Raw genomic sequence first — 26,708 nt, 5'->3', positions numbered from 1 at the left:
TCTGGCCATACACATAAAAACCACTGTACCATTATAACAAACCGTAATTATTACTGTCGGAGTCCCTTCTTCGCGTAAGAACACGTTTACTCGAAAAGGTACTAACACGTAACACGTTGTTTGTAGTTCAACAGATGCTCACATAGTTAATAGCCATTTATTGCCGGCCCTTAAAAAATACAGTAAATCCTCTATAGACGCAACAGCCTCGGGGGGATTTGCTTGCATCTATCGTATAGGGTAGCTATTTTTTTATCTCCAAAGGCCAAGCCGAACGTAGAGAAGGACAGCGCGTGTAAAGAGAGGTCACGCGCGGGCATATTGCTCCTTCTTAATCCTTCTATTTTAATTACAATTTACAGTTTAAGACACATGAGTTACACACATACCTGTTTTCCTTCTGAATAATTCGAGTTGAAAATAAGAGAAAAATATTTTTAACTTCATTGAACGCGCGCGCGCGCGAGTACTGCGTAAAATCCGCAGTCTACTACAGTAATTAGTTACACAGGATTTTTCAATTAAAAAATGTACGTATTTCAGTCTATTAAAAACTGTTTTGACACGTAAAATTATTTTTAGAAAAATATCGAAACAGCAATATGAACAAAACACAGAACCTGTTTAAAATGCATGCTAAATTTTTGCATAATAACGTCGTTCGATTACCGGATGCGATGATTTGAATATTCTGCAGCGAATCAATTTCATACATATAAATGATGTTCCATAAAATGATAAGAATAGTTTACGCTTGTTGAAAGAAATTCATTAACGACTGGACCGATGAAAATGAATTCAGAAAACTGAACGCTTACGCCCCGAATAGTTCCAATCAAAATGGCTAAAATCGTGCCTCGTTCCCGGCGATTCGCATAAAATCAGGCAACCTCCGGCCGGAATTAATCATCAATCAACTAGACGCGTATTCGATTCGAAACGAAACGGTAACGGAAAGTTAATGACGACGCAGATTGGGCATAATGAAATGAACATTTAAAACGTCTCGATTCGGCCGAGCTTATTAAGAGGCCACGCTGTTTCAGCACACATCAATCACATTCGAAAGGTGGCGGGGATCGATCACGTTGGAATAGGAGCCGGCTTCGACGGGATAAACTTGTAATTATCTTTTGAGTATCCTTGATGCATTGTGCATTCAGAGAAACGTTATTACCAGCAACTGTGGCCGCGCCGTGCTATCGCGAAGAGTTTCGCTTATGTTCGAATTTAAAACAATTTCCGAAACGAACCAGTTTAGCGCGGACTCATCAAATTGCTTCTATTGATGGCAAAATTTTGAAACCGGGGTTGTTGGTGATCTTTTATTCTCTGAATGCAGTCATTAATTGTACGGACCTGTCAGCCAGTAACATGAACATTGAACATCGCTTACAGTACTCCCACCGGTTTAGAGGACGTATCGAGGTATCCTCAATTGTTGGCAACACTGCTGGAAGACCCAACATGGACGGAGGAAGATATTAAAAAATTAGCTGGCCTCAATTTACTGAGGGTATTTGCTAAAGTCGAGCAGGTGAGCCCCATACGCTTTCAATTAATTAAAAAATCCTCTTCATAATCTGATTCTATGGTATTAAAACCGGAACTGAATTTGTTTATCCTCCTAAAATGATATCGTTCTGCTTTCAAACTGAACATTCTCTACATTCCTCTGCGATTTAAGTAAAAACGCTTCAATCAATTTCAATTTTATTAATGCGATACGTTTTTTATCATACTTCGTAAGGAATATAAAGATGTTTCAATATTGAAATTTTATTGATTTGGTATTGAGACATTTTTATCAGACCTTCTGAAATTACTACACATATATAAAGTGTTCAACATTGTTTAATTCCAATTATCGTAATTTCTTTTTCTAAACGATTTTAGTACGAGAGACGTTTTAGTTCTTACATTTTTATTTCAATGGGGAGAATATTTACAAGTTTAAGAAGTAATTTTTTTTCTATGAAGAACTGTTTAACATTGTTTACCTTCAGTTGTAACTTCTACGTCTTTTTCTAAGCGATTTTAATCAGAGACGTTTTAGTTCTATTGTAGTTAAATTTTTATTTCGATATGGAGAATATTTACAAGTTTAAGAAGTAATTTTTTTCTATGAAGAACTGTTTAACATTGTTTAGCTTCAGTTGTCGTAACTTCCGCGTCTTTTTGTAAACGATTTTAGTCAGAGACGTTTTAGTTATATTGTAGTTAAATTTTTATTTCGATATGGAGAATCTTTACGAGTTTAAGAAGTAATTTTTTTCTATGATGAATTGCTTAACATTGTTTGTCTTCAATTGTCGTGACTTCTGTCTTTCCCTAAGCAATTTTATTTTAACACAGTTAAACTTTTGTTAAACTGAATTTCGAAAGACTTTGCAAATACATGTGAAATAAGATGGAATTATTTGAATTTCAGGTACGAGACGACTGGCACAGGGCAGCAGTTTTGCCAGTGGAGAAGATCAGTCCACCTGACAACTCTGCCTGCGTCTACGGAGCATCTTGATCTTCTTTGAGAACGTCCGCAGCAGGATCCCTCGATTTTGTACGATCGCCGAAGGTTCGACACGTCTCACGGAACTATAGGACCTTGTAAACGTGCGGGCTGGATCAACTGAAAGATCACTTTTCCCTGATAGAATCTTTTCGACTTTTCCGGGGAGTTCAATCGCGCCTTATGAAAGATGAAAAATTGAGCGAAGATGAAAGATCCATCTGTGAAACTGATAAGGGCGAGACTGTGGAAAAAAGCAATCGCTTTCAGGACAGGTTCAGGTTTCTTCAAACTATATTCCCCCTGTTACGAGTCTCGAGAAATTCCTCATCAATTTATTCTTATCATTGTATTTTCCGTAAAATTTATTTCTCGAAACAACCACGTTGATTTATCGTACTCGTCAAACACATTTAATCAAATCATGTCAATTTTCCGGAGATGCGAACTATAATTTAAGAAAATACAATCTGTAAGTTGATAATGAATTTAATGAATTTAAATTGTTTAAAATTGTTTTCATTGAAGATATTTTGTTCAAGACTGAGCTAGTCCTGAGAACGGTGATATGCATAATTTTAAACGTAAGAAAAGCGTTCCTAAATGAATAACTCGTATTGATGCGGACAATCGAGGCGGCCAAAAATGCTTGCACGAGAAGCGTATATTTCGAGCGAGAGTATTCGAGAGAGAGAGAGAGAGAACGAGAGCGAGAGCGAAAGAGAGCGCGCGAGAGAGAGAGCAAGAGAGTGCGAGAGAGAACATATTCTCTGAATAATCTCGGCCGAATCCAGTAAGTGTTTTTCAATACCTCTACCTTCGAATAATTTTAGAAGATCCGAAACGATGGATGCTAATGGTAAGGAACACGCGTTCAAATGCAAATCCATGAAAGAGTTGCATTAATCAGAATTTAATGATACGCCGGACCCTCGAGTTTCTTTATTTTCGTAAAATTACTGCATGGGTTGTTACTAAAGATTAGTATAAAAGTCAAAACCGGAGAAAAAATAATTAAAAGTAATGAAACACTACCGCCAAAAAAAAAAGAAGAGAGAGCCATAGATGAATTACCACCGCTGACTATATTATCGTTAGGTTCTTACATAATTTCGTCGATTTCTAAATAGCACGAAACGATCCAGAAAAAAAATTGTAACAACATATGGATCCCGTTTCATTTTCGTTCGAATGCTTACCGCCAAAGTCTAGTGTCGAATTAATAAGTGCGCATAAGACCGACAAATTAAACACGAAGGAAATAGAAGAAAAAAATAGGAAAATCATGAGAAATAAAAATTTGTAACGTGTTCCATTAGAACGTTCACCAGACGGTTTCTATAGATCAGTAATCGCGTACGTTCGATGATTTCCGGCTTCTAGCGTTTCTATATTTGCGAGAGCGAACAGAATCTTGTTGATAATATAAAAGCTCGCCTATAAGACCATTAACGAAAGACTTGTTCATCAACTTTGGATTACGCACGAATTACTGGATCTTTCCGACTTTCCGACTGAAATCTTCAGAACTATAACTAAAAAGCGTTCATTGTCACTCGTAATTATGCATGACGCGTTTGTTTCATGACACTGCTTGTTCATTTATAATACGCTTGTTAGGACCGCGACTATCCGGATATTTTTCACGTTCGAATATCCAAATTGGACATGTTCTCAAAACACTCGAATAACGGATAACAAATGATTAAATCTAAAATGTTAATGGTAAATTAATATCGATGGTTATACTCGCCGAAGATGGTTAAGAAACAAAACAATTCCAATATTAACGGGATTCTGCACCATTTCTTTCCATTCTACTGTGAAATAGAAAAAATAATTGAAGCACAAGTAATAAAAATAAGTTCATCGACTATGGTTTTTCCAAGCTGTTCTAAAATTAATTATTTTGTTTCTTAACTCCTGTCGGTTATTTAAATATCAAGATTTACGGAATTGTTCTTTGTTTGTAAAGAGAGTCGTGATCTTAAATGTTAAACAATTGTGTACATAATGATTGTAGGATTTAAGTGGTGCATTTATAAAAGATAATCATCTTTCAGGGTGAAATTGATTTAGGGACTTTTCATTGTTGTGTGAAAAAATATATTGGTTTAAGTGTTTTCTGTCTATAGTAATATCGATGATAAAATTGTTCACGGTTCTTGCAAATTTTAAAATCGAGGATGAAAATGGCGTCTATTTACAAGCGAGCTAAAAACTGTCAAATCGGCACACAACATTAAGTTGTAAAAATACTGTTTAACGAATGTTTTCAAAATTTATTTAGACAGTCCTTGCTCTTTCTGGGTAATTTTATAATAATTCACGGCGGTATATAAATATGCACTGGTATTGTTAATCGCGAGGATGTCCGAATTTATCGAATAAGAAAATGTTAATTAATAACATGAATCGCGGATATTCGAAGTCAACACGCAAACAGAGAAAGAAAACATCCGGATAAATAGTCAGGTCTTGTTATTATGGTCACCAATGTTAAACACTGCCAAGCCACTTTATACTGAACCATTCCGACACGAGAAATTGTAATCGCTAACCCCGTTTCGATACAGTAGCAGTTTCAAGACGTAGCAATAAAATCTTAGCCGATAAATTGTCGACGAAACCATAGATTTCCGAATCGAAGCATACCGAGAGGAATATTACTACGGCCGCCGTAGAGAAAATCATGCCAACTCTTCGGGACGTTATACTTATTGCTAAAACAGTCAGCGAGTTATCGAGACACACACACACACATACATACATACACACACCATCTAGTTTGCCAATACGCTCTCGGACGTTGTCCAGGGTTATCCTAGATTTGCCAATGCAGTGAATACAATTGCGAACGATTTTAATTGAACGGGAGAGGGACGAAGAAAAAACGCTCTGTATAAGTAGAAAGATAATATCGAATTTGTCACTGCGATTATTGTAGATGTACAGGTCGCGCCAAAAGATTTTCTGCGAGTCGGAACGCAAAGATCCGCGACGTCGGGACTCCATTTTTGGAACCATTAAGAACAAATGTAGAATTAGTTCACAGTGTTTTCCTCTGTTGTTTTATTACATTTTTGTTGCTAACTTAAAATCATGACAAAAGAATACTGTCTTGTAGAATATTAAAACAATCATTGCCAATAGAGAGTGCCTACCCTAAAGCTATTTGTGTTTTTCCTCCTGATTAAACGTAACAAGTAAATTTATTCGTATACAATGAAAACGATTTAGAGAGTAACTTCTTATCAAATTCATTCATAAGTTTGTATAGATTGTTGTGAAATTTTTTCACCGATAGAACAGACTGATTATATATGTATTTAATAATTATACTTCTTAGAATACTTCTTTGAACGTACACATTTGTGAACTAAATAAACAAGAAATCTATTAAGCAATGTCTTTAAAACGCAATTCTTTAAAAAAATATTTAAGAATTGTATGGAATAATGTGTAAAGTTGTTAACATTGATGAACAAAGTTATTTTGAATATGTTTATTTGAACTAACATAAATACGACAATATTCAATTTATTCTGTAGAATATTTATATGATTTGAGTTTACTTATATTTATTAAGATTTTTCCATTTATTAATTCAGATTAAAAATGAATTATTAAAGTACATATTGCTTTATGGTTGAAATTTAGGAATAGAAAAATGGAATTGAAGGAAGATTGAATAATGTCAAATTAATAGTCTGTGAAAACTGTCATTTATGAAAACCTTGAGATTCACATTTACATCACAGAATGTGTAGATAATTATAAGTGTAAATCTTTTTGCTATGTTTAGAAAAATAATTCTATTTAATTCGACAGTAAAATCGTTCAATGTAGAAAAAAATGGAGGATGCAATTTATGTACTTTATTTGATACGAATTATTATCTACCTCAGTATTGTTGTGTTGGAAATTTTATTGCCTCATTAATGGAGATCTCTTGACGAATTTCTCTGAACGAATCTGGTTTCAGCCCGCAAATTTTGGCACGACCTGTACGCGGCGTATTCGCATCTATGAAACATCGATTTTCATAGCGTTCGCGCGACGCACAGAGACATTCTCGCAGCGTCTTTGTTTTTTCGTAAGGACGTTTTACCCATTTCGACTTTGTAATATCACTTGATAACCACACGATTAGATAATAGAAACAAAGAGACGATCGATCGATCGATCGAAGGGACACTGCGTGCGTCGATCGAAGAAGGGGAGATGAAGAAAATCGAAAGAAGAAACCGAGAAACTTAGCCAAGTAGACTGTCCTAAACTTGTACGAAGCATTTCGACTTTTCTTACTTTTTTTCCGACGTGGAGAACGCGTGCGAGAAATTTTTAGGTACCTGTAATTAATATTGTTAATGACTATACATATATATTATATACATATATTATATAAAAAGAAACCATGGCGCCTTCGACGACTCGCACCATCACACTCTACGAACTTACGGTAGCAGACTGTCGCGTGGAAAACGATTAACGTAGACCCAGTTAAACTTATGATAATAGGAACGCCATATTGATTTCATCGAATATCGCGGACGGGAAAGCGTCATAGCATTAGTTTAAGACATTCACTGTCACGCTATTGTTACGCGGATTAGATTGATCCTATTGATCCTTTAATCCTTCGAGTATGAATTGAACGTCGAGGCGTTCATCGACGTCTGGAACAATTGATGGGAAAATTCATAAACCATGTGCTTCATTATTCGTTCATTAATGAACACAAAACGTTTTAAAACTTTGTAATGTCTAATCATTCAGAAAATTAGAGTGTGTAAGTACACTACGGATTTTATGCATTTATAACAAACAAAAATAGAAGAAAGAATTGTTTATACGTATAGCAATTGTTTCAGACAATTTCTATTTTGCATGAAAATCTTCACTTATAACTAGACCGCGGATTTTATGCATTTATAACAAAAAAAATAGCTATGATTTAAAACAGTGAGAAAAAATGTAAAGGTATCCATATACAATTTATTACAATAATCGAAGAAAAAATGACATTTTCATCCCGTTCTTTTTTCTTGCTTGATCCGCAGTCTATTTATAACAGTTTTGTACTATATTTTAACACAGTAAATAACGAATCTGCAGTTCGAATTAAGATTCAACTAATGAATACAGTCATAGTGAAAATAATGAAGCAGTGGACATTTCAGACAAACTATTATAACTTCTATACTTTTATTAGAAACTTTATATATTTTAGTTAAATATATAATTTCCATTTTATTCGTTCCCCCAATAGTTTATGATATGAATACTGGTATACATTTCTCGGATTAGGAAGTGTTATGATAAACTGCTACCACGGAGATCAACGCGGCGTATCAATAATCAAAGTCGCCGTCGATCGTTTTCCACGATGCGAAATGTCTCGAACGCGATTGTTAGCGGAAGCTTTTTTCCTCGAAGCAAAAAATACGTACGCTTGCGTTTTCCTCGGCATTTGAACAAGGGTAACACATGCAGATCGGCGTGCAGAATTTATTGTCTACCGTCAGAATATCTGTAGGAAGACCGCAGGATCCCGTTGAATAAACTTTTAGCAGCAATAACACTGATAACCAACACGTAGCGAACGATTAACTAGCGTAAAAGACCAATAGGATGATATTCACGATTTCTAATTCATAAAGAGTAAGTCTAGCATGTTAAAATATCCAATTGAACGAGTCGTTTGGGGATGCGTTCCTCGTCGGAAACGGTATGTGCTGTTAAATACATCAAAAACAGACCCAGAGCCATTAGACTGCGGATTATTATGCACCTAAAACACAATGAAACGTATAACAAAGATTAATCACGTTTCACGTTTACCTTAAGAGATCTTGTAATCGCCGAAATTAATTTTTCCCCCTAAGATAATTTATAAAAATGATATAGAATGCATAAAAATACGCAGTCACGACGTGTAACGTTTCAGAGATGGGCTATGAGTTAGTGATAAATTGTTTTGAAGGAGTCGAGAATTACATGTTGGACATAAAACAGCTTTTTCTGACGTAACGAAAAGAACTGTCTTGAAACATGTGTTTTTCGAGTCCGATGGAAATCTCTCTCAAAACTTACGACCAAGCGTTAGCGTCTGTCTCTGTCGAGATATGCTATGGGGGTAAAAAGCGTCTTAAAAACCCCTTGCTGCAGCGCGGATGCGTTTCTTCCGGTGCTCGAAGAAGCGGCGACGTTTTATCCGTGCTCGCGTTACAAAAGATAATTTTCAGAAAGGGTCTGATACAAGAAACAACGCTAACGGATTCGCGACTTGTCCCCGAGTATGATTACTACACATTTAACACATAAAATACACATTTAACTCTGTTTAAGCATCAGGTCATTCTTTAATGTCACTTTTGACAATAATTTTTAATGGAAAATAACAGTGCTATTATTCAATACCGATCTAGTAACATTTTCCTTGAGGAAATGTTTCTATCGAAGTGGATGATAAATGAGTAGACTTTTATGCAAAATGAAAATTTTCTACATCAATTGCACACAAGTGGAGACAAAGAGAAATTTCTTTGGCTGCAGAAGAAAAAATATTAGCACAAATTATTCAATGCACATAGTTCTATAAACATACAGATTATTATACAAATTACTAAAAATCAAATAACAGTTATTTTTACAATTTAATATTTCCGATCTTATTTATATATTCATTTCTGAACTATTAAACAATTATGAATCATTACGAACAAATTAGTTACCTGAGATGTGGTGGTAGAACACTTAGTAAAAAATATAGTTAAATCACTTTGACAAATACTTCCACTTTTAGTAAAACAAAAATCGATTAGAATATTAGAACATAACAGAATCCGATGCGCACTGGTTAATATTCGCCGAACAACTGACGGCCCTTGTCCAAAGAAATTTGAAAACAACATCTGGGTTCAGCACGTTCGCTACGACCTTTTTTTTCTCTGTCTACCTCGGGGCCGCAGTAAGATGGGTGTGGAGGGGGCGACGCTCCGATCACGGGCACAATAAGGAAGGTGTGGAGGGGGCGACGGCCCCGGGCCGTACGGAAAGTGACGTAGAGCGTCAATATTTTTTTGACAATTCCCGTAATCTCGTGGGAGGTCGTTCTGTACATTGAAGCTCATACAGTATTACTAGTACGCCGCTAATTTCTATAGAAAAATATCAATAACAAACGGTTTAAATTACAAAGATTTAGTTAACGAATTTGCTCAGTGAAAAGCTAGAAGAGAATTTTTAATTCTTCTTAATTTTCATTGTTGGTGATAATCTCTGAATACTGAGCTGTGTACTGCGACTTCAACATGTTTATCTGAATATTTATGAATTATTTGCTCATATTTAAAAACGAAAAATTGAAGTTCTACTCACAATACATTTTAAGCTTCCAATGTTTACTTCATTAAATAAATTGCTTGGGCATATAGAATTTTGAAGATTGGTGTGGCAGTCAAAATGTTAAATATACCAAAGTGTATAAAATTTAAAGGTAGTAAACTTAAGTGATAGTTGCGAGATTGCGAACGTCGGATAGGTTTGACGGTGGTAGCAAACGTGTTCGTACTCGAGTTTAACGTAAAAAATATTACTGGTAGAATGGCTGATGTTTAAACATAGTTAGCGTACGACTAAATCATTCTTAATAATATGAAAAAGTATATGTACATATGTACGAGCACATAGTAGTACAACGTAGATATTTGCTGCTTGAACGGAGAAGTTGAGATTTCAATTTTCAATATCATTTTAGCCCCGATCTCTACGACAGTCGAGATCACTTAGAGATCAGCGATCATAACGTCACAAAAGGACATACCGTCTATTGAAATGTCCCGCGAACATTGCGTTTCTTTTCATATGAGATTACAAATAACAATAATCACAGTAATTTCATCAGCACGAACGAACGGTCTCCTCAAACGATTAGTTCAATGGCAGTACATTGCTCAATACCACTGATCGGGACTCGGAAATGGAAACAAGAAGACTCACTCTTGCGTTCACGGGAGCGTTTACAGCTGCGCGACTCGGACTCAATCACGCGTAGACATATGGTACCGTTCTAGTTTCGTACGGCCGCAAAGACAAATGTTTGCGTGTATTCTTTGTATAAAACTTGACGGGGCGAGAATGAAGCGCCATTTTCCCTTCGGGCGGGGAAACTGTTTGTCGGGAGACGGGTCTCGAAGCCGCGACATTGCGAAAATATTTCGCGACGAGGAACTCTAGATAATCATTGCGAGCGTGTGTATATGGGGGCGCGACGAGCCCTAGTCGAGGGACGAAACAGAAAACGAGTGATGTTCAAATAAGTTGTTTTACGTGGGCGATAATGAACGGAAGAGGGCGAAAACATTGTGAGAGTCAGCATCTTCGAGCGTTTCGAGAGAAGACAAGACTTTGTTGTTCCACTGCTTCCTGACAGAACTGTATCCGAATCGTTGCAGATATTGTATATCGTCGGTATCGCGCGCATGGGATTCTGTTTCGTGACGAAATTCTCGAAAATACGTGTGTACCATCTTCTCGAAGAGCTCGAAACGTCGTGCGCGGAATCAGTTTGAACGTGTTCTCAGTTTTTCCGTTCTGTTGTTCCTTTCGTCGATGAATTGTGTAGCGAAACGATCGGAAACAAGCATGCGTAGCTGAACAGATTTATTTCGACGCCAACTTGTTAGCGAGAAAACACAGAGGCCAAAAAAAATTCTTGTAAAGAGCGAGAATGGGAATATCTATCTAAATGATAGGCGATATGCGAAAGAAAGAGAAACGAACGAAAGTGAACAAGTGAGAGAAAGAGAGAGAGAGAGAGCGAGAGAGCCTTAGTGATAAATCTTAACGTATATAATGTAAACAACACACAACTGCCTAGAAACTCAGATTAATAATATTATAACTTACTATATTATATACAATTACAACCGACATGTCCAAACGCACAAAAGGCAAGTTTGGCAAGACGAGACACACGCGATTGTACATAGAAATATATCGACGTGTAATCCACAATGTATATAACGAGAAGCAGGAGAGACAGTGTTTCGAAATTGTAACCCGAGGGATGTTGAGGAACCGAGTTTTTTGTTGGATAAAATTTTGCCGCTTTAGTTCGGAAGATCAGAGAACGAAAGGCTTCCGGCCGATCCTGGAGCCGAGTACTTGATGATCAGGCTGCGGAGGTTTACGCGAATTCCGCGGTTTCGTAAACTCGCAACAACTATGCAATTCAATCAAATTCTGTACGTAGTTATATTTTTTCGGTTATTAACCCTTTGCGGACGAGAACGTCTATTCGATTTGAACACATCGGTTAAACATATTATAGAAAATATGACTGTGAGCAGACAGCGGATTTTGTGCATTTATGACACGTAAATATGTTGGACGTATTAAAAAATACTGTTACACTATTTCCAACCTACTAAACGCATTATGAAAGAAAATAAATTTCTATTTCACTGCAATTTGTTGCCATTCAACTAGACAATTTTTATTTTGCGTAAAGATCCACTGTCTACTCAGTCAAATGTGCCGGTGATTATGACAGTGGACTAACAATATCGTGCATTCTTTTCTTCGAGAAAAAATATTTTACCAAAAATGAGTGGATAACGTTTAAAACTGTAGAGGGATTAAAAGAATTTAAAATGAGTGGATAACGTTTAAAACTGTAGAGGGATTAAAAGAATTTAAAATTATAGATACAGTGATTGTAAAAAGTATTCGTACGATCTCTTTTATAATTGTACCAAACGATCTGATTTTTTATAATCAATTAGAAGCATTGTATTACGAAATGATATGCGAAAAAGATTTTCCAAAAATTATAATTTACAAGATTACATGCAAAAATAAAAAAGGCATTCTTTAAAACTTTTTTATTTGGGCCCTTAATGAAAATTTAAAATATATGTTTTGTAGATCTATGTTAGTTATACGCATACTGATGATTTCATCGAAATCGGTTAACGCAGGAAAAATCGATACGCATCGAAAGATGTACGATTTTGTGGATTTTAAGCAGAAATGATCAAAAGTCGTGTAAAACTACGATTTTCACCATCTTCAACCGCTTGTAGCTCGTGTGTATGTGAATCGACTTCGATGAAATTTTCAGCATGTGTGTAGCTATCATAGATCTACATATTTGTAGAATATATTTTAAATTTTCTTTAAGAAAAAAAAGTTTTACAAGACACCTTTTTTATTTTTGCATGTAATTTTGTAAATTATAATTTTTAGAGAAACTTTTTTGCATATCATTTCGTAAACCAGAATTGAGCATAAGTTTTATTTAAATAAAAATTTTGTCCAACTCCGTCGTAAACCAATGCTTCTAATTCTAATTGATTATAAAAAATCAGGTCGTTTGATACAATTATAAAAAAGTTATTCTTTTTACACTCACTGTACATTGCAGCCAACAAAATTGAAACTATTAAATAGAGAAATAAATTCCTATAACCTGTGTCTAAACATCAAATGTACTGATACCACGTTTATAATCGCCGTCATAAATGTAAAAATTGCAGCAAATATAAGATGTTGTGTTCGGTAGGAACTTGTTGGATTTGAGAACAATCATTTTCGTACTGCCATAAGTGTATCACTCGTCCGTAAAAGGTTAACTAAGAGTTCTATGAAAATGTCGAGTTCTTTCCTGAATATGATTGCAGATGAAACGCGTAACGCGTCCGCAGTCTGTAGATAATTGACCTATCGAAGGGACAAGTGGATGAAGTTGTCGATTCTACGTTTATCTCGTCTTCTCTGTTCACCGTACTGCCAAATATGTATATCCGTTTCTCACCTCGACCGATTTGCTTGTGGGACTATCAAGTAGGCGAGTTTCCTTCTTCCAAGTTCGTTTTTATAAGAGACAAGACTTCGACCCCTAGGATTAGATAGATTATTTTTCAATCCTGTCGGAACGCGTAAAGGTAAGAGGATCGATTTCGTGACTAACGTTTAGATTAAGAGAACGAGCTAGATGCCGAGCATTGTCAATTCCCAGACTTTGATAGCCACTGTTGTCATCTCGACCTATCGAAACCGGGAGATTGCGTTGCCGACACTTTGTCCGTTCAGCCCTTCGATTTCTAATAATGTCGAACGCTCGAGATCAATCGTATTCCGACGAATGTTTCGATGCGTATGAAGCTTGCACTCGTGAATCTAGCGGCACAATGTCATATACATTGTTTTCATTTTTATGGTTGCCACTTGTAATTTCGTTGTACACAACTGAATATATGTTTGCCTTCGTATGCCCCTTCAGTTTTGCCATTTTCCGATTTAGTACAGTAAAACCTCGCTCGCTGCACCTAGTTTATTGCACGGAATTCTCATTCGTTGGGGAAACAAAAGACGATCACCATGATTCCCTGTTTCGTTGCACAACCCCGATTATTGCACGCATTCTCGGTCCCGTATCGTGCAACGAGCGAGGTCCTACTGTGCTGTCAATTTATTTAATTAAATTGCAAAATGGTTTAACCAGAATCTTTTCCGTAAATATTTTTGAGGAGCATACGAAGGTTAACAACTGTTTCTTTATTATTCCTAAATAATTAGATGTGTTACTGAGTAATTCACCGTTTTCGTAATTATGTTGGTATGATATTAATTTGATTTCTCCCCAGCCCCTCGATACAATTAAAAGAGGATTGATAGCTAATAAGGGATCATGTGTTTCCGTATGTTCTGTAAAGTTTTTGGATTATATTTGCGAAATATAGTGAATTATCCACTGATACACATAAACTTTGAACGTAAAACACAGATTTCTGTTCTTGCAATGTTATCCGATTGTCCTTGTTTGCATTGGATCATGCGATTTTGATGAATTTTCATTCATTATGATTCCCGAGTCACGTGAGATCATCGGGAAAGCTTTCACTTTCGGAATGTGTAACGTGTCAAGGCCGAACGTCGGCCCGACTTCATCGTTACTATAAAACGGGATGCCTCGAGTTGTTCGACGATAACCGCATGCGGAAAGATTTTTAAATAAATTTATCTTAAGCGGAGAAAAAAGAAAGTTTCAAACGAAAGGCAGCTACGTGAAAGAGGTTATACAGATGCATGATAAAACAAAGAGAAAGAGAGCGAACGAGAGAGAGAGAGAGAGAGAGAGAGAGAGAGAGAGAGAGAGAGAGAGAGAGAAAGTGAGAATGTGAGAGAGGGAGAGAAAGAAAGACGAAACGGAATGTATAGGCAATTATTAAAGAGACTATGAAAATTAAGATGATATAGAAAGTTTTAATAAATTACTTACTAACGCTACAGAAGACACTTGATACCTATTACCTAACAAGCATACGTTTGCGTACATACACACATACACACGCCGACACAGGTACACGATTCTTTGGAAGTTTGAACACACACATACACAAGGATCGGATGAGAAGGTGCAGAATCTTGCGCGTAAATAAATTAATCTCCATTCGACTCGACATTGGTATAGTTACGAACGTAAAACAAACACAGAAAACTAACGAGGAAACCTCGGTTACACGAATGTCCGTGTTTTTTCCAAACTTTATTGCCCCGCCGAGCACTTCGGTACGCGAGTTCACGGAAATTTTTATGGTTCGATTTTATTTTGAGGCTATATTTCGAAGAACCGAGGATTTTATTTTATGCTTCACAGTATCTGGAAAAAGGCGGCGAGAGCATGTAAAGTTCCGTGCACGCAAACAGTACATGCGTGGGTGAATCTTGCAGAAAGATACAGAAAAATAAAGTTTGTGGTGGAAGTTGATAACTTCAAGGAATTTTATTTACACGCATTTTATTCTGTTTAAACGGATTCAGAGAAGTTTCTATTTGACAGTTATTATTAGACTGTATTTAACAATTACGCATGGAGTATAAAGTAGAGAAAATTGTTTGTGTTACTTATTTTACATAACATGCTTTTAACTGTATACCTCTTTGAACAATACTATTGTAAGAATAAATTCGTGTTACCCTTTTTGTTAATACATAATTATTTCAAATTTAACATTATATTCATAGAAAGTTTCGATTATTCATTATTCGAAACATAATAAAATGTGTTTCATTCAAATTTTTAATTTCTATACATTTTTAGACATTATATACAGACATAATTGTTTAGAATTATAAATGGCTAAATAAATTAAAGAAGAAGATTATGATTCTAAATAAATAGTAAAATGTTAATTGATACACTACAAAAATTTAGTCATTTTTATCATATGTTCATTTTATTTTGTTTAAACTTCTTTATTGTTTTATACATCCAATGTAAGTATCGCTTTGCAAATCACAATTACCATGAAACACTTTCGCTTACATTTTACGTTTAGTTTTCTCTTCACAATTTTTCAATAAAGCATGTCCGAATCAATACTAAAATAACACTGTTTTTTATTTTGATTTATAGAACGTAGTGATAAAATTTCATCGTTGATTTCTGGAACACTGCGGAGGCATAAGCGATGGTATGCAGTGTGCACACCATCAATTAATCGGAGCTTTTGTTAAATTCCAGCAGGATTCCATTGTGCGACAAATTTTCGAATGGGTTATCAATTACATTCGAATTATTTGTTGGGAAAAAGATCGATGTGATGGACAAAATTACTTTTCCCATCCTTTTAATACTTTTCTATATTTATTAAAAAAATATTATTAACAGGTTTGAACATATAAAAAAAGTACAAACTGAGTGATTTTTATTTTAAAAAAATGTATTGACGTACTTGAACTAAAAAGTTCAGGACAAACTTACGAAAATATGATGAGTAAGTTTTCAACAAAGCATGTAAAAATTGTATTCTTGAGAACCTCGATGAAAACAGATTGTAACAAATAATTAATTACTCATTATACATAATTGAAATCTGGCAGTAAAGTTTGAAAAAAGGAAGATTTGCAATTAACCGAGGTTTGCTTGTACGTTACTTGCTATTACCTACATAAAAATTCTATATTATATAGATTACATAAATAAATAATTATATATAGAGAGAAAAATGAGGAATGAATGTGGATGCAAACGAGGGGAAAATACAGATTGAACGTACACAATGGAATATAGGAATAAATAAAATCGAGATTTTTTTAATGAATTGCCGGGCCGGTTTTTCGAGAGATTTGCTCCAACGGCCCCGGCGAGTTTAGAGAAAAAGAAACTTTGAAAAGTGATACGTTATTTATCGATATACTTTTAGTTAAACCGAACGAGGGGAACCTTAGACCGTATATGTACTATTATAAGTTTAAGGAACTTCGATTTGTTTGATGTTAAAAAATCACGGGAACGTGAATCAATCGTCGTGAACTCGTAATTCGGAGCACTGGAATCGAATGATATTCAAGGAAAATTCACGTTTGACATTAACAAGTTTTTTATTAAATTTTTTAAGAAATTAAAAAGAAACGGTAAAAGTACCTACTTTAAATGCATCGCAATTAATAGTTTCAAAAAATAATTTTAACTTTTAATGAAAAATGATGAACACACTAACGAGTATATTGATTTATAATAATTGAATTAGTATGCATATATTATTGAATATATTTACGTCAAAATGTATGAAAATTTCTAATTGAATTTTATTGATCGATAGTGTATTATCGATCTGAAAATTTTCCAGAGTAAATTCGATTTTACGTGTCGACTCGATAATGAACCGCATAATGAAGTATGTGCGAGAAACACGGGTTTAATTGATTGAATGAGGAAAGAGGCGATAGCGACGACAACGACGATGATTTTATCTACGTTAATCTAGAAGACATTGCTGGAACAATGATTTGTACACCTTCTATGAAGGACCGTAGAATACATTATGTTACCTAATACTCTTAAGCACGCATTATCTAATAAACATTATTTACAAAATCAATGGGTGCGTTGGTCGAAGAATGTCTTTTGTCTTCTCCTACACGCCAGAAAAGTAATATTTTTAAATCAAACAACAAATAATTAATATTTAACAGGGCTCGTTTAGCAATTTAAAAGAATATTTAAATTTTGTCTCGAATTAATTAATTTATTATAATTCTAGCTACTGCGATGATTACAGGAGAGGCAACGCCAGTTATCCGATTAATAAAGATCTGTTTTGAATATTTTTCGCAGCATTAAAAACAGAGATGTTTATTCGGATTTTCATAGTAAATAGATATTACATCTCTTTATTTCGTAATATTGTTACTACATTCCAGAATAATTATAAAAAAATTTTCTTATGATTAATACTGCATCAGTATAAATACTTTAACAATAATCGTATTAATATAACGACTAAAATACACACAAACAACTATTTTTTTGCTTTACAGGTAAAAAATGGTGATCTGTTACGAACCAATGAGCTCATAACGCTTATCGATATTTTTCCGATGAACAGACTCATCCATTACTGCAATGCTCCTCGTAAAACATTCTTTTCAACGATATTTGTAACTGAATTTCTAAAGGAATGAAGATATTAGTTTCTAGAATTCATTGTACAATATTAAAAAGTTCTGAAAAATATTCTAAAACTTTTGGATCAATTTGATATATAATATGTACGCAAAATAAAAGACAGAGTGAACAAAATTAGAAGAACAAAAAGAACTTATTAAAATCGTTAAAAGGAGAAATGTATTTTTGTTAAACCTCTACTTTTTTTAACCGATGGAGATAGTTACATATTATATATTATACAAGATTTTCGGTAACTGGTCGTACAAAAAAATAAGTAGGAAATGTAGGAGAAAGTTTTTTTCATACGAGGCTTTGTTTTCGAGAAAATCGCGTGTGAAGATTCGGCGAGCAGGACAGGTCTGACGCGTCTGTTCATGACCCACCTATTCTACTTACGAATCCGAAACACGCGAACTTGATAGATAACCCAGGATAAATATCAGACACAAAGCAAGTAGTATTTCACAAAATAATAATTGAGTTTTGCAATGAGATCATTCCCAATTCAAGGAATGCATTTCGAAACAGTCTGGACGTCGTCATCGACCAGCATTGACGGATTAAAAGGATTACCTTTCGTTGCATTCCAATCGAATGCGATGCACACTGCATCACCTATGGAGCGGAACAGAAAAACATGAATAGAAAAGCATGAACAAAGAAATCTATTTAATCAACTCCCCCGAAAACATCTTTATAATTTCGATACAGTGGGACCTCGACTATCCGGATCTCCCATATTTGATGCCTCTAGTACCTCAACGAGCTTCAAATTTAAGTTCGAATAATCGTGGTTTTATTATAATTGTAAAATAAAAAATATGAAACCGATCATAAATTCAGTGTTAAAACAGTAGAAAGATTAGAAGAATTCAAGGATATGTAATTTTCAATTTTTTTAAATTATTGAAAGATATACGTAAGTGGTTCGAGCAGACAATTTTTATTTTGCACAAGTATCCACAGTTTACCTATAGCAATGTTCCAGAACAAATTAATTCGTCACAGAATGTCCCACTGTAGTAAAATAATAAACTGCAATTATCACAGTAGAAAGATTAAAAGAATTAGAATCTTTTTAAATTGTTGAAGAAATTCCCAAGTGGCTCCTACACCTTGAAATTAATGCAGACAATTTTTATTCAGCATAAACATCCAAAGTTTACCTACAACGAACAAAGTTATAAAACGAATTAGTTCGTCGTAAGGTAACTCACAGCAGTAAAACAATAAACGTCAAAAACTGATAAAACGAGCAAATTCTCGATCTCTCTAAAAATCATAAAAGCGGTTTCAATCCATCGCGCATCGAGATCCTTACATATGACCATGCGAGCTTGAAATTCGCTTTGCCCCGGCAAAGTGTGTTCACTCGGCGCACGGCGCGTGGCGTCGCGTCGTCCTACAAAGCGCGAAAGGAGGCCAAAAAATGGCATGGTTCCCCGAAAAACGTTCGAAAAATAGACGAAAGAAGGCGTCGAAGGATCCGGCAGATCGACACAATGGCACTCGTGAAATCGACGATAAGCATCGTCGACGACGACAGGGCGTCCGTTGTGGCGGCGTCGCGACGCTGGAGGAGGACGGAGCGATTCGTATAGGAAAGCGCGCGCGATATAACACATCGATCTGCGTCCGCGCCGACGCACTTAGGCCAATCCAGCTGGAACAGCGTTTTGCCCCGTGCCACCCTGTATAGGCCGTGACCGGGATACGATACCAACAGGTGATGCTGGAATAGAGACACTCCCTCAAGCGGCGTCGTTGATCGTCTCCCTTGAGTCCTGATCCTAACGGTGATTTAGTATAGTTTTCAGCTGGCCTCCCTCGCTGGCGAGCTGCCAGCACACTCGTCCTCGAGCGGGGATGAGACCGGGGAGGATAAGATCTCATTAGGGAGTTACGCAGGAGCGATGAACGAAGAGGATAGCCGAGAATCGTGAACCGTTAACGATCAGCGACGCGTCTTCGATCACGCGATGATTTAGTGAACGACACAGTGTTGATCAGTCCCCCGGTATCCTAACTGTTGATCGTACAAAGTTCCTCTGGTCCACGGCTGTGACACCTGACGGATCCTCATCCCAAGGATCAACTTGCCGGTGTCCAACATCCGGTTTGCTAGGACTTCAGTGAGTTTGCATCAGTCGTTCGGTCTTGTTTCGTGATCTCTGAAGTTACATCCCAGCCCGGGACGATCGGTTGATACCAAGAAGAAAAGCCAAGGACCTCTTCAGCAACACATCTTCGATTGTACGATGAATTAGTGAACGACTCCCAGTGACACTGCTCCTCGTCCCAAGGATCAACGTGCCGGTGTCCAACATCCGGTTTGCTAGGACTTCAGTGAGTTTGCACCAGTTCGGTCTTGTTTCGTGATCTCCAAAGTTGCGTCTTAGGCTGGGGCGATCGGTTATTGCCGGGAAGAGAAGTCAAGAGGCAATGAAGAGACCCAGTGGTCCTCTTCAGCGACGAGACGATCAGTGAGAAAGAACAGACTACAGGTACGCCGTAAACTTTGCTCGGTCCCTCGGAGCGGAGTTCGCGCAAATAAATCTAGTCGGATTATTTGGATGCCGGCTAGCGCGCTTTTGAAAATCATCGACGCTGAGCAGAAGCGTGTTCGAGTGGTAAACAAAAAAAGATAACGAGATTTACGGAGACAGTGAAACCAGTGGTGTTTCTATTGCGCGTTCAAATCGAAACAATCGGGAACTTCGAAGGTGCGCGGAAATCGTTGAATTCCAAACGCGAATGAACAAGCATGATTACAAACACATACGGAACTGCTAGACCTTTTTACCTGTAAACTGAAGCTTGCATTGAAATCGCTAATAAAGGTCTTACAAACCCGAGGACTCTGCGTTGCGAGCTGTTGAGGCAAGAACCGTTGTTGCGCAGTCTTCGCGAAGAAATGAAAGAGTGCTCACACAATAAGTTCTCTCTCTCGAGATAGGGAGAGAGCGAGAGCGCGGAGAGTGTTCTCACGTCGGAAGTGTCGGCAAAGAAAAAAAATGAAACCGCGATCGATGCAAATGAACCGCGGCTGAAAATACGAAATGAGCCGGCTGAATCGGAGCAATCGACGACCCGTCGTAAACGGTTTCCACAGTTGAGCTGTAACGTGCTGGAATTCCCGTTCAATTTCGTCCGCGGCAAACCGTTCAGCACGAGCACAGTGGCGGCTCAATTAAGAAATACTACGGGCCCGTGAAAAGTGGACGGACGTGATTCCCATTTTTCGCTCGTTAGAATTCAATCGGTGTACAATTTCTGCGAAAGAGACCAGAGGCGATTCCAGCAGCATGACGAATAGGAGAAGTTCAACAGAGATTTCTGCGGTTTCGCTATCAATTATCAATTATATTATTTGATTAATCGTATTAGAAGCTGGCAGCATAACGAGTAGAAAAGGGGACAATCTTTTTGTAAAAATGATACCACTATTTCCTGTTAATTGATGACATTAGATCACGTGAGCGAGAGCTTGGAGCGGAAAGGGCGAAAAAGATTGGCCAACCCTCGAACGCTCATCGCCCTAATTACATGGTTACACGTTGCAACAGGAGCGAATCAATATTCCCGAAAGATCGCACGTGGAGGATGCGTGTTCGCCGGCAAAAGCAACGGAACAAAAGCATCCGAAACGCCGAGCGTCGCGACGACGCAACAACGGCTTCGAGGATCGGGTGTCCACGAAAACTAATTGGCGTCTGCACGACGGCGACACGGCGAGTTAATTCCGTAATTAGAGGGAAGCCTGAAGTGAGATCGTTGAAACGACAAACGCGATTCAAGAGGCGCGGGTCTGAGTGCGTTTCGCGGCCGTCTCAACGACGGAGATCCTCGCGTCGCGGAATGATTTTCGACGCGCCATGTGCCGCTGCTTTAACTCCAAGAAAAATAAACCTGCTCCGTCGCTCGAGCCGCGCCAATTTTCATCCGAGCTCAAACAATTCCCTATGATTAACCGCTTCTAGGGTTTCCTAGCAGCCGTTCGTTTCCGCGAACACGCGGAAGTCGAGGATTCGCGCCGAGTGCTTTACGATCAACTGTTTCAAACATTCGGGAACAAGCTTCACCAACAGACGCAGGAGTGGAGAATGCTGTGATTATGAGTCTGTAGAGGTGGGAAGGTGAGTAATAGTTTTTCTTGTTTACTGGAATTGTCGTTTTGCAAGGGGTATTCAAGTTGCACCGATTTTAATGAGAATTTTGGACAGGTTGTTTTTCGATAAATATTGTAACTCGACATGCCAGTGCTCCTTTGACTATTGAAACATCAATTATGTACAAAATATTGTACAAGATTACGTTGTCGTCTATAAAACAAGTTCCAATAGCTTCGTGCTCGATTTAAACATTATTGTTAAATGACAGAGAGAAACAAATAATCCAAAAACCTCAATTTTAACCCCTTAGAGTGAATTTAAGCAGCAGACAGAATTATGTAGTAAATATCTGTGCATGCTCTACGTAATTGTAAAGTTTCATAATTTTCTGAAATTGTTAGACCGTGGATTTTATTAAAATTTGAAACAGTGAACAAGTTGAACGAATTTATGAAAATTATTAAACAAAACATAGATCTCCTCACGATGCAGAAACTTTTGCATAAAGATCCAAAGTTCGGTAATTGATATCAATACTCGACAATATATAATTTTTTCCAATACCCGCATGAATACAGGTGAAGTTCATTTTTAATAGAACGCAGTTAAATTTAGAAATTGCTGAATGAATTTATTTTCATATATGTATAATAAAATCGTTCATGTGTCAGGTTTTATTGATTAATAAAATATAAGACAATGGACATTCAGCAAAACTTTAAAAAGATTGTCAATTTTTACCGTAATACAATACAATCAAGAAAGTTGTAACTCTCTGGCAGAATATATAAACAACAACATTGTTTACTTTCATGAATAACTTTTGTTCATATGCATTTTTTACGTCATAAGAATCGAAAGAAAAATGCTGAAATTGAAGGAGAAGTTAAATATTAGCGGAAGTTCGGAAAGCCTGCGTAATTTAAAAAATTGTACAGTCAAAGCGAAGCAATTTTTATTCGGATAACTGGGACGCGAGCGGTGTATAAGGTACACGTATTCTGTTATTGTAAAAAGATCCACGTTTTCGTTAAAAAAATTATTTACAATCGTCGAGGATCTACGAATGCAGATTCTCTTCGTTCGCTCGAGTAGCAAAAATGCTTTCAGCGTTCAAAAAATGATACGGCTTTTGGAGATTAGACCCTGTCTCTCCGCTGTAGACCGTGCAAACGGAAAATGTTCATGCAGAACGCGAGATAAGAAATTTAAAAGGAGATAATGCGAGTGCGGTTCGCACAGCAAACATAATGGTGGCTTCGGGGATCTTATAAACCACGCGTCTGGGCATTGTACTTTTTGCATAATTTATCATCCGGCCACAGCCGAAATAATGAAAGCTTTCTCTGTCCTCTTTGCTCCGATGTGGAATCAACCTTCACTTTTTAATACCTTCAACAACGGGGCTTTAATGTCTCCGCATATATTATGAACGGTGAAAATGTATTTCTAAAGCAGTGTTCTCTTTATGCATTGATGAGCCAAAAAGTTTTCAAAAAATGCTGTATTAGGATTATGAGCGATAGGCTGCGGATTTTATGTGTTCATAACAAAATATAAAATATTAGAGACATTCAAAGGATCTAAAAACATCAATACATTAAAATTGTTAGGAGAAACAAATTTTTATCTGGTTCCTGATACTTGAAATTGATGCAGACAATTTTTATTTTGCATGAAGATCCATAATCTGATGATCAATATTTTATATTAAACTTGTGATGAGGCTGTGGTATGATAAATTAAATTTCAATTTCAATTTTTCATTTCATTCATTACCCTTCTAACATCGTTATACCTTATTGCATTTAATTTTTGAAGTTCAACTACAACTTTGAAATTGTTGCGAAACTTTTAAAATTTTAATACAGTAGAAAATATTTTACTTTAAAATGCTGAATTTAATAAAAAGAAATGAAATAAAAATTCTAACGTCTTTATGCATTACGATATTTTAAACATAAAGTTTCACACTTAATTGGGATAATTTTCGATTGTATATATCCATTTGTTAATTTATTTACTTAGTAAACGAGATGAAATAGAGTTTAATCAACGAATAAAAATATAAGTTACCATTCAAGTTTCAAATTCAATGGATTCCTGATATTTGAGACTCATCAGGTCTAATGTCCTTTGGCCTGATTATGCGGTGGTCCCAATTAGGCGAAGAGAACTAGGGCTCTTCGATTCCGTTCTTAGTCCTTCGCTCGAAATGAACGTCAGTCCTGATGAAACTTTAACTCAAATAAGCGGATTCCACTATATCCATCAGAACATCCTATACTATGCATGAAGCAAGTATAATTTGATCATAGATAGCAGAGTTAAATTCCACGAAATAGAACTTGGAAAATCGTTTCTATCACAGGAAGAAAAATATAATTTTAATGAACAAACATTCGCAGAAAAAATGAACCTTGGAAGAAAATGAGATGCGTGCATCTTCGTTCACGATTCCGTAAAAGCAGAAAAATAGGTTTCCCCTTCCATCTTTTCCATCTCAAAGCCGAAATAAAACCTAAATCCTATTCTTTTCGAATATGGAGATGGAGAGACACATCGAACACATTCAGAGCTTAATTCCGAAGGTTCAAGAGTGCATATGCTCGTGCATTACAACCGAGATCCTGCGTCCTTACACAGAGTATAATAGTGAGCAAGGGGATTTAAAAGTCCGGCTTTAATCGCTTTAATTGTCGTGAATCTTCTCATGAATTGCAATCCCCGCTTTATTTCCGGCGATGCTATTGTCCGAGACACAATGAAGTTAAAACGAAGACTATCCGCGATGAAAAGTGTATTCAGGTACCGCATGCTAAAATTGGACAAGGTCTCTATTATAGAACGCAATTTTTAACACAAACAAAGTTGGATCCACCTGATGGCGCAAGCTGAATAATCCCGTTCGTATGTGTCTTTTATACATTATTATCTCCTGCTGTACGAATTTGGAAAACGTATGGAGAACGCTCTATCTAGACTTTATAAAAGATTACTAAATTTTTTTAGCTGCTTAAATTTAGAAAAGACATTTTGGAAGTTACTTGCTTGATCTGTTACAAAACGAGTTTATTGTGAAACATTCTGCCTAACTTTTAAAATTTATTTAAGTTAATATAATTTAAGTTGACCCTTGGTCTCTAACAAAACAGTCCACATACTTTTTAAAATTTAAACAAAACATTTCGGACGACTCGCACGGTTGCAAATCATTCTGCTTGGTGTTTAAAATGTAAACAACAATCTATTTCTATATTGTAGTTTCTATATTATAAATTAATACCGCACTGAGCAAATAACTTTCAATCATTTCTTCATTAAGGGCTTAATATCAGACATGCAATTTTATTTCTTTGTGATAAGAAAATTATCTAAATTGCAATCGGCTAACTGAAGTCAGACATCTTTTAACCACTCACTTTGTTGTCTAAAGAAACCGTCAACTTCATAACGAGAAAACGTGCAACACAAGAACTTTTCAGCTGGCACGAAGGAAACATTAATCTCTGTACAGGACAATAGAATTGTTATATATGGTGTAGAACTTATAACTCTCGGCGTTCACGCGCCATACAACTTTTTAATCACGCAATGAAGTAATCTCGACGTGCGTGACTGCTGTTATCCAACCCTATTTATTATCATAACTGCATCGTATACAATTGCGATATTTTTCTTTTTAAGCTCCTCAGGTTTTTGGAGGGCGTTAGCCAGAACTTTTGTTTTGCTACTTTTTCCGTTCTTCAAGGTGAAAATCTTCTCTCCTCATGATAATAAAATTCTTCTTGTTCATCTTCTGCAAATGAGAATTTTTTAAAATAGAAAATATCTTTAGAGAACTAGATTGGACGTAAAAGAATCATTTAAACAGTCATTGTACTACTTCAATGGGTAAATTAGTCAGTCAATGTGGCAACATTCCTTCACTTAAAGCTAATTAAGTAAAAGAATAATATGAAAGAAGTTATAATAATTCTGAGCTCAAGATTATGATTATTAAACTATAGACCATTGTGCAAAATAATAATTGTCTGCATCGACTACAAGAGATGGAGATTCCAAAGTTATTTCCATTTTAATATGTATTTTAATACAATAATATTCACAAATTTCGTGTTTCATCTGCTCAGCTTTCTACAGCTTTGTCGTAATTGCATAAAGTCTAGTAAAATTATACGACGATTGAAGTTGTGGAACTTAGAACAAGCGAGGAGCTATACTAAAGAGCAGAATCGATTTCAGTAAATTGAATGCTTGTTCCTGTCTTTCTCTCCTCTCTTGCCATTCACAAGATGAAAGATAGTACGCGTAGTCAGAGTGACTGTGCGGTGTAAGAAAATCGATAAAGCAAAATTGTAAATGGACTCATTCAGTGCAAGTTCATTCGCAGTGAAATCTTCTTTATATTTTATTAACGTGGAATTAGCCAGTCGATCTTTTTCAGTGCTTTCCAATGCTTTCCTGAGCTTATTTGAAGCAACTTTTTTCTTGACGAAAATGTTCTCCGCGGCTCTGTTAACGAGATATTAACAAAAAACACGGACCAATGAGAGCACGACTACAGCGAACGGACCCCGGCTCGGCCAACGCCAGCACCGCGTTCAACGGGGCCCGACGCCGA

The 26,708-nt window shown here is 36.4% G+C and overlaps 3 protein-coding genes across 5 annotated transcripts in view; 2 read left to right on the top strand and 1 right to left on the bottom strand.

Moving 5' to 3' along the window:
* Positions 1-9,683, top strand: part of LOC143214788 (dipeptidase 1) — a 228,519-nt gene extending 218,836 nt beyond the window's left edge. For both annotated transcript variants that reach the window (XM_076436179.1, XM_076436180.1), the window contains exons 11-13: positions 1,047-1,122; positions 1,399-1,537; positions 2,432-9,683. In XM_076436179.1, coding sequence (XP_076292294.1) covers positions 1,047-1,122; positions 1,399-1,537; positions 2,432-2,521 — 305 coding nt within the window. In that variant the 3' untranslated portion in view covers positions 2,522-9,683. The remainder of the gene's footprint in view (positions 1-1,046; positions 1,123-1,398; positions 1,538-2,431) is intronic.
* The window catches only part of LOC143214797 (uncharacterized), a 308,560-nt gene that overhangs the window by 263,324 nt on the left and 18,528 nt on the right, over positions 1-26,708 (bottom strand). The window lies entirely within an intron of this gene.
* The window catches only part of LOC143214789 (uncharacterized), a 31,308-nt gene continuing 14,423 nt past the window's right edge, over positions 9,824-26,708 (top strand). Inside the window, exon 1 of the mRNA XM_076436181.1 lies at positions 9,824-22,108. The gene's annotated coding sequence lies outside the window, so the exon portion shown is untranslated. The remainder of the gene's footprint in view (positions 22,109-26,708) is intronic.

This window comes from Lasioglossum baleicum, chromosome 13 (assembly GCF_051020765.1).
Source record: "Lasioglossum baleicum chromosome 13, iyLasBale1, whole genome shotgun sequence".
Classification (NCBI taxonomy): Eukaryota; Metazoa; Arthropoda; class Insecta; order Hymenoptera; family Halictidae; genus Lasioglossum; species Lasioglossum baleicum.
Note: the sequence above shows the minus strand (reverse complement) of the source record. Positions and strands in the feature narration are given on the sequence as shown.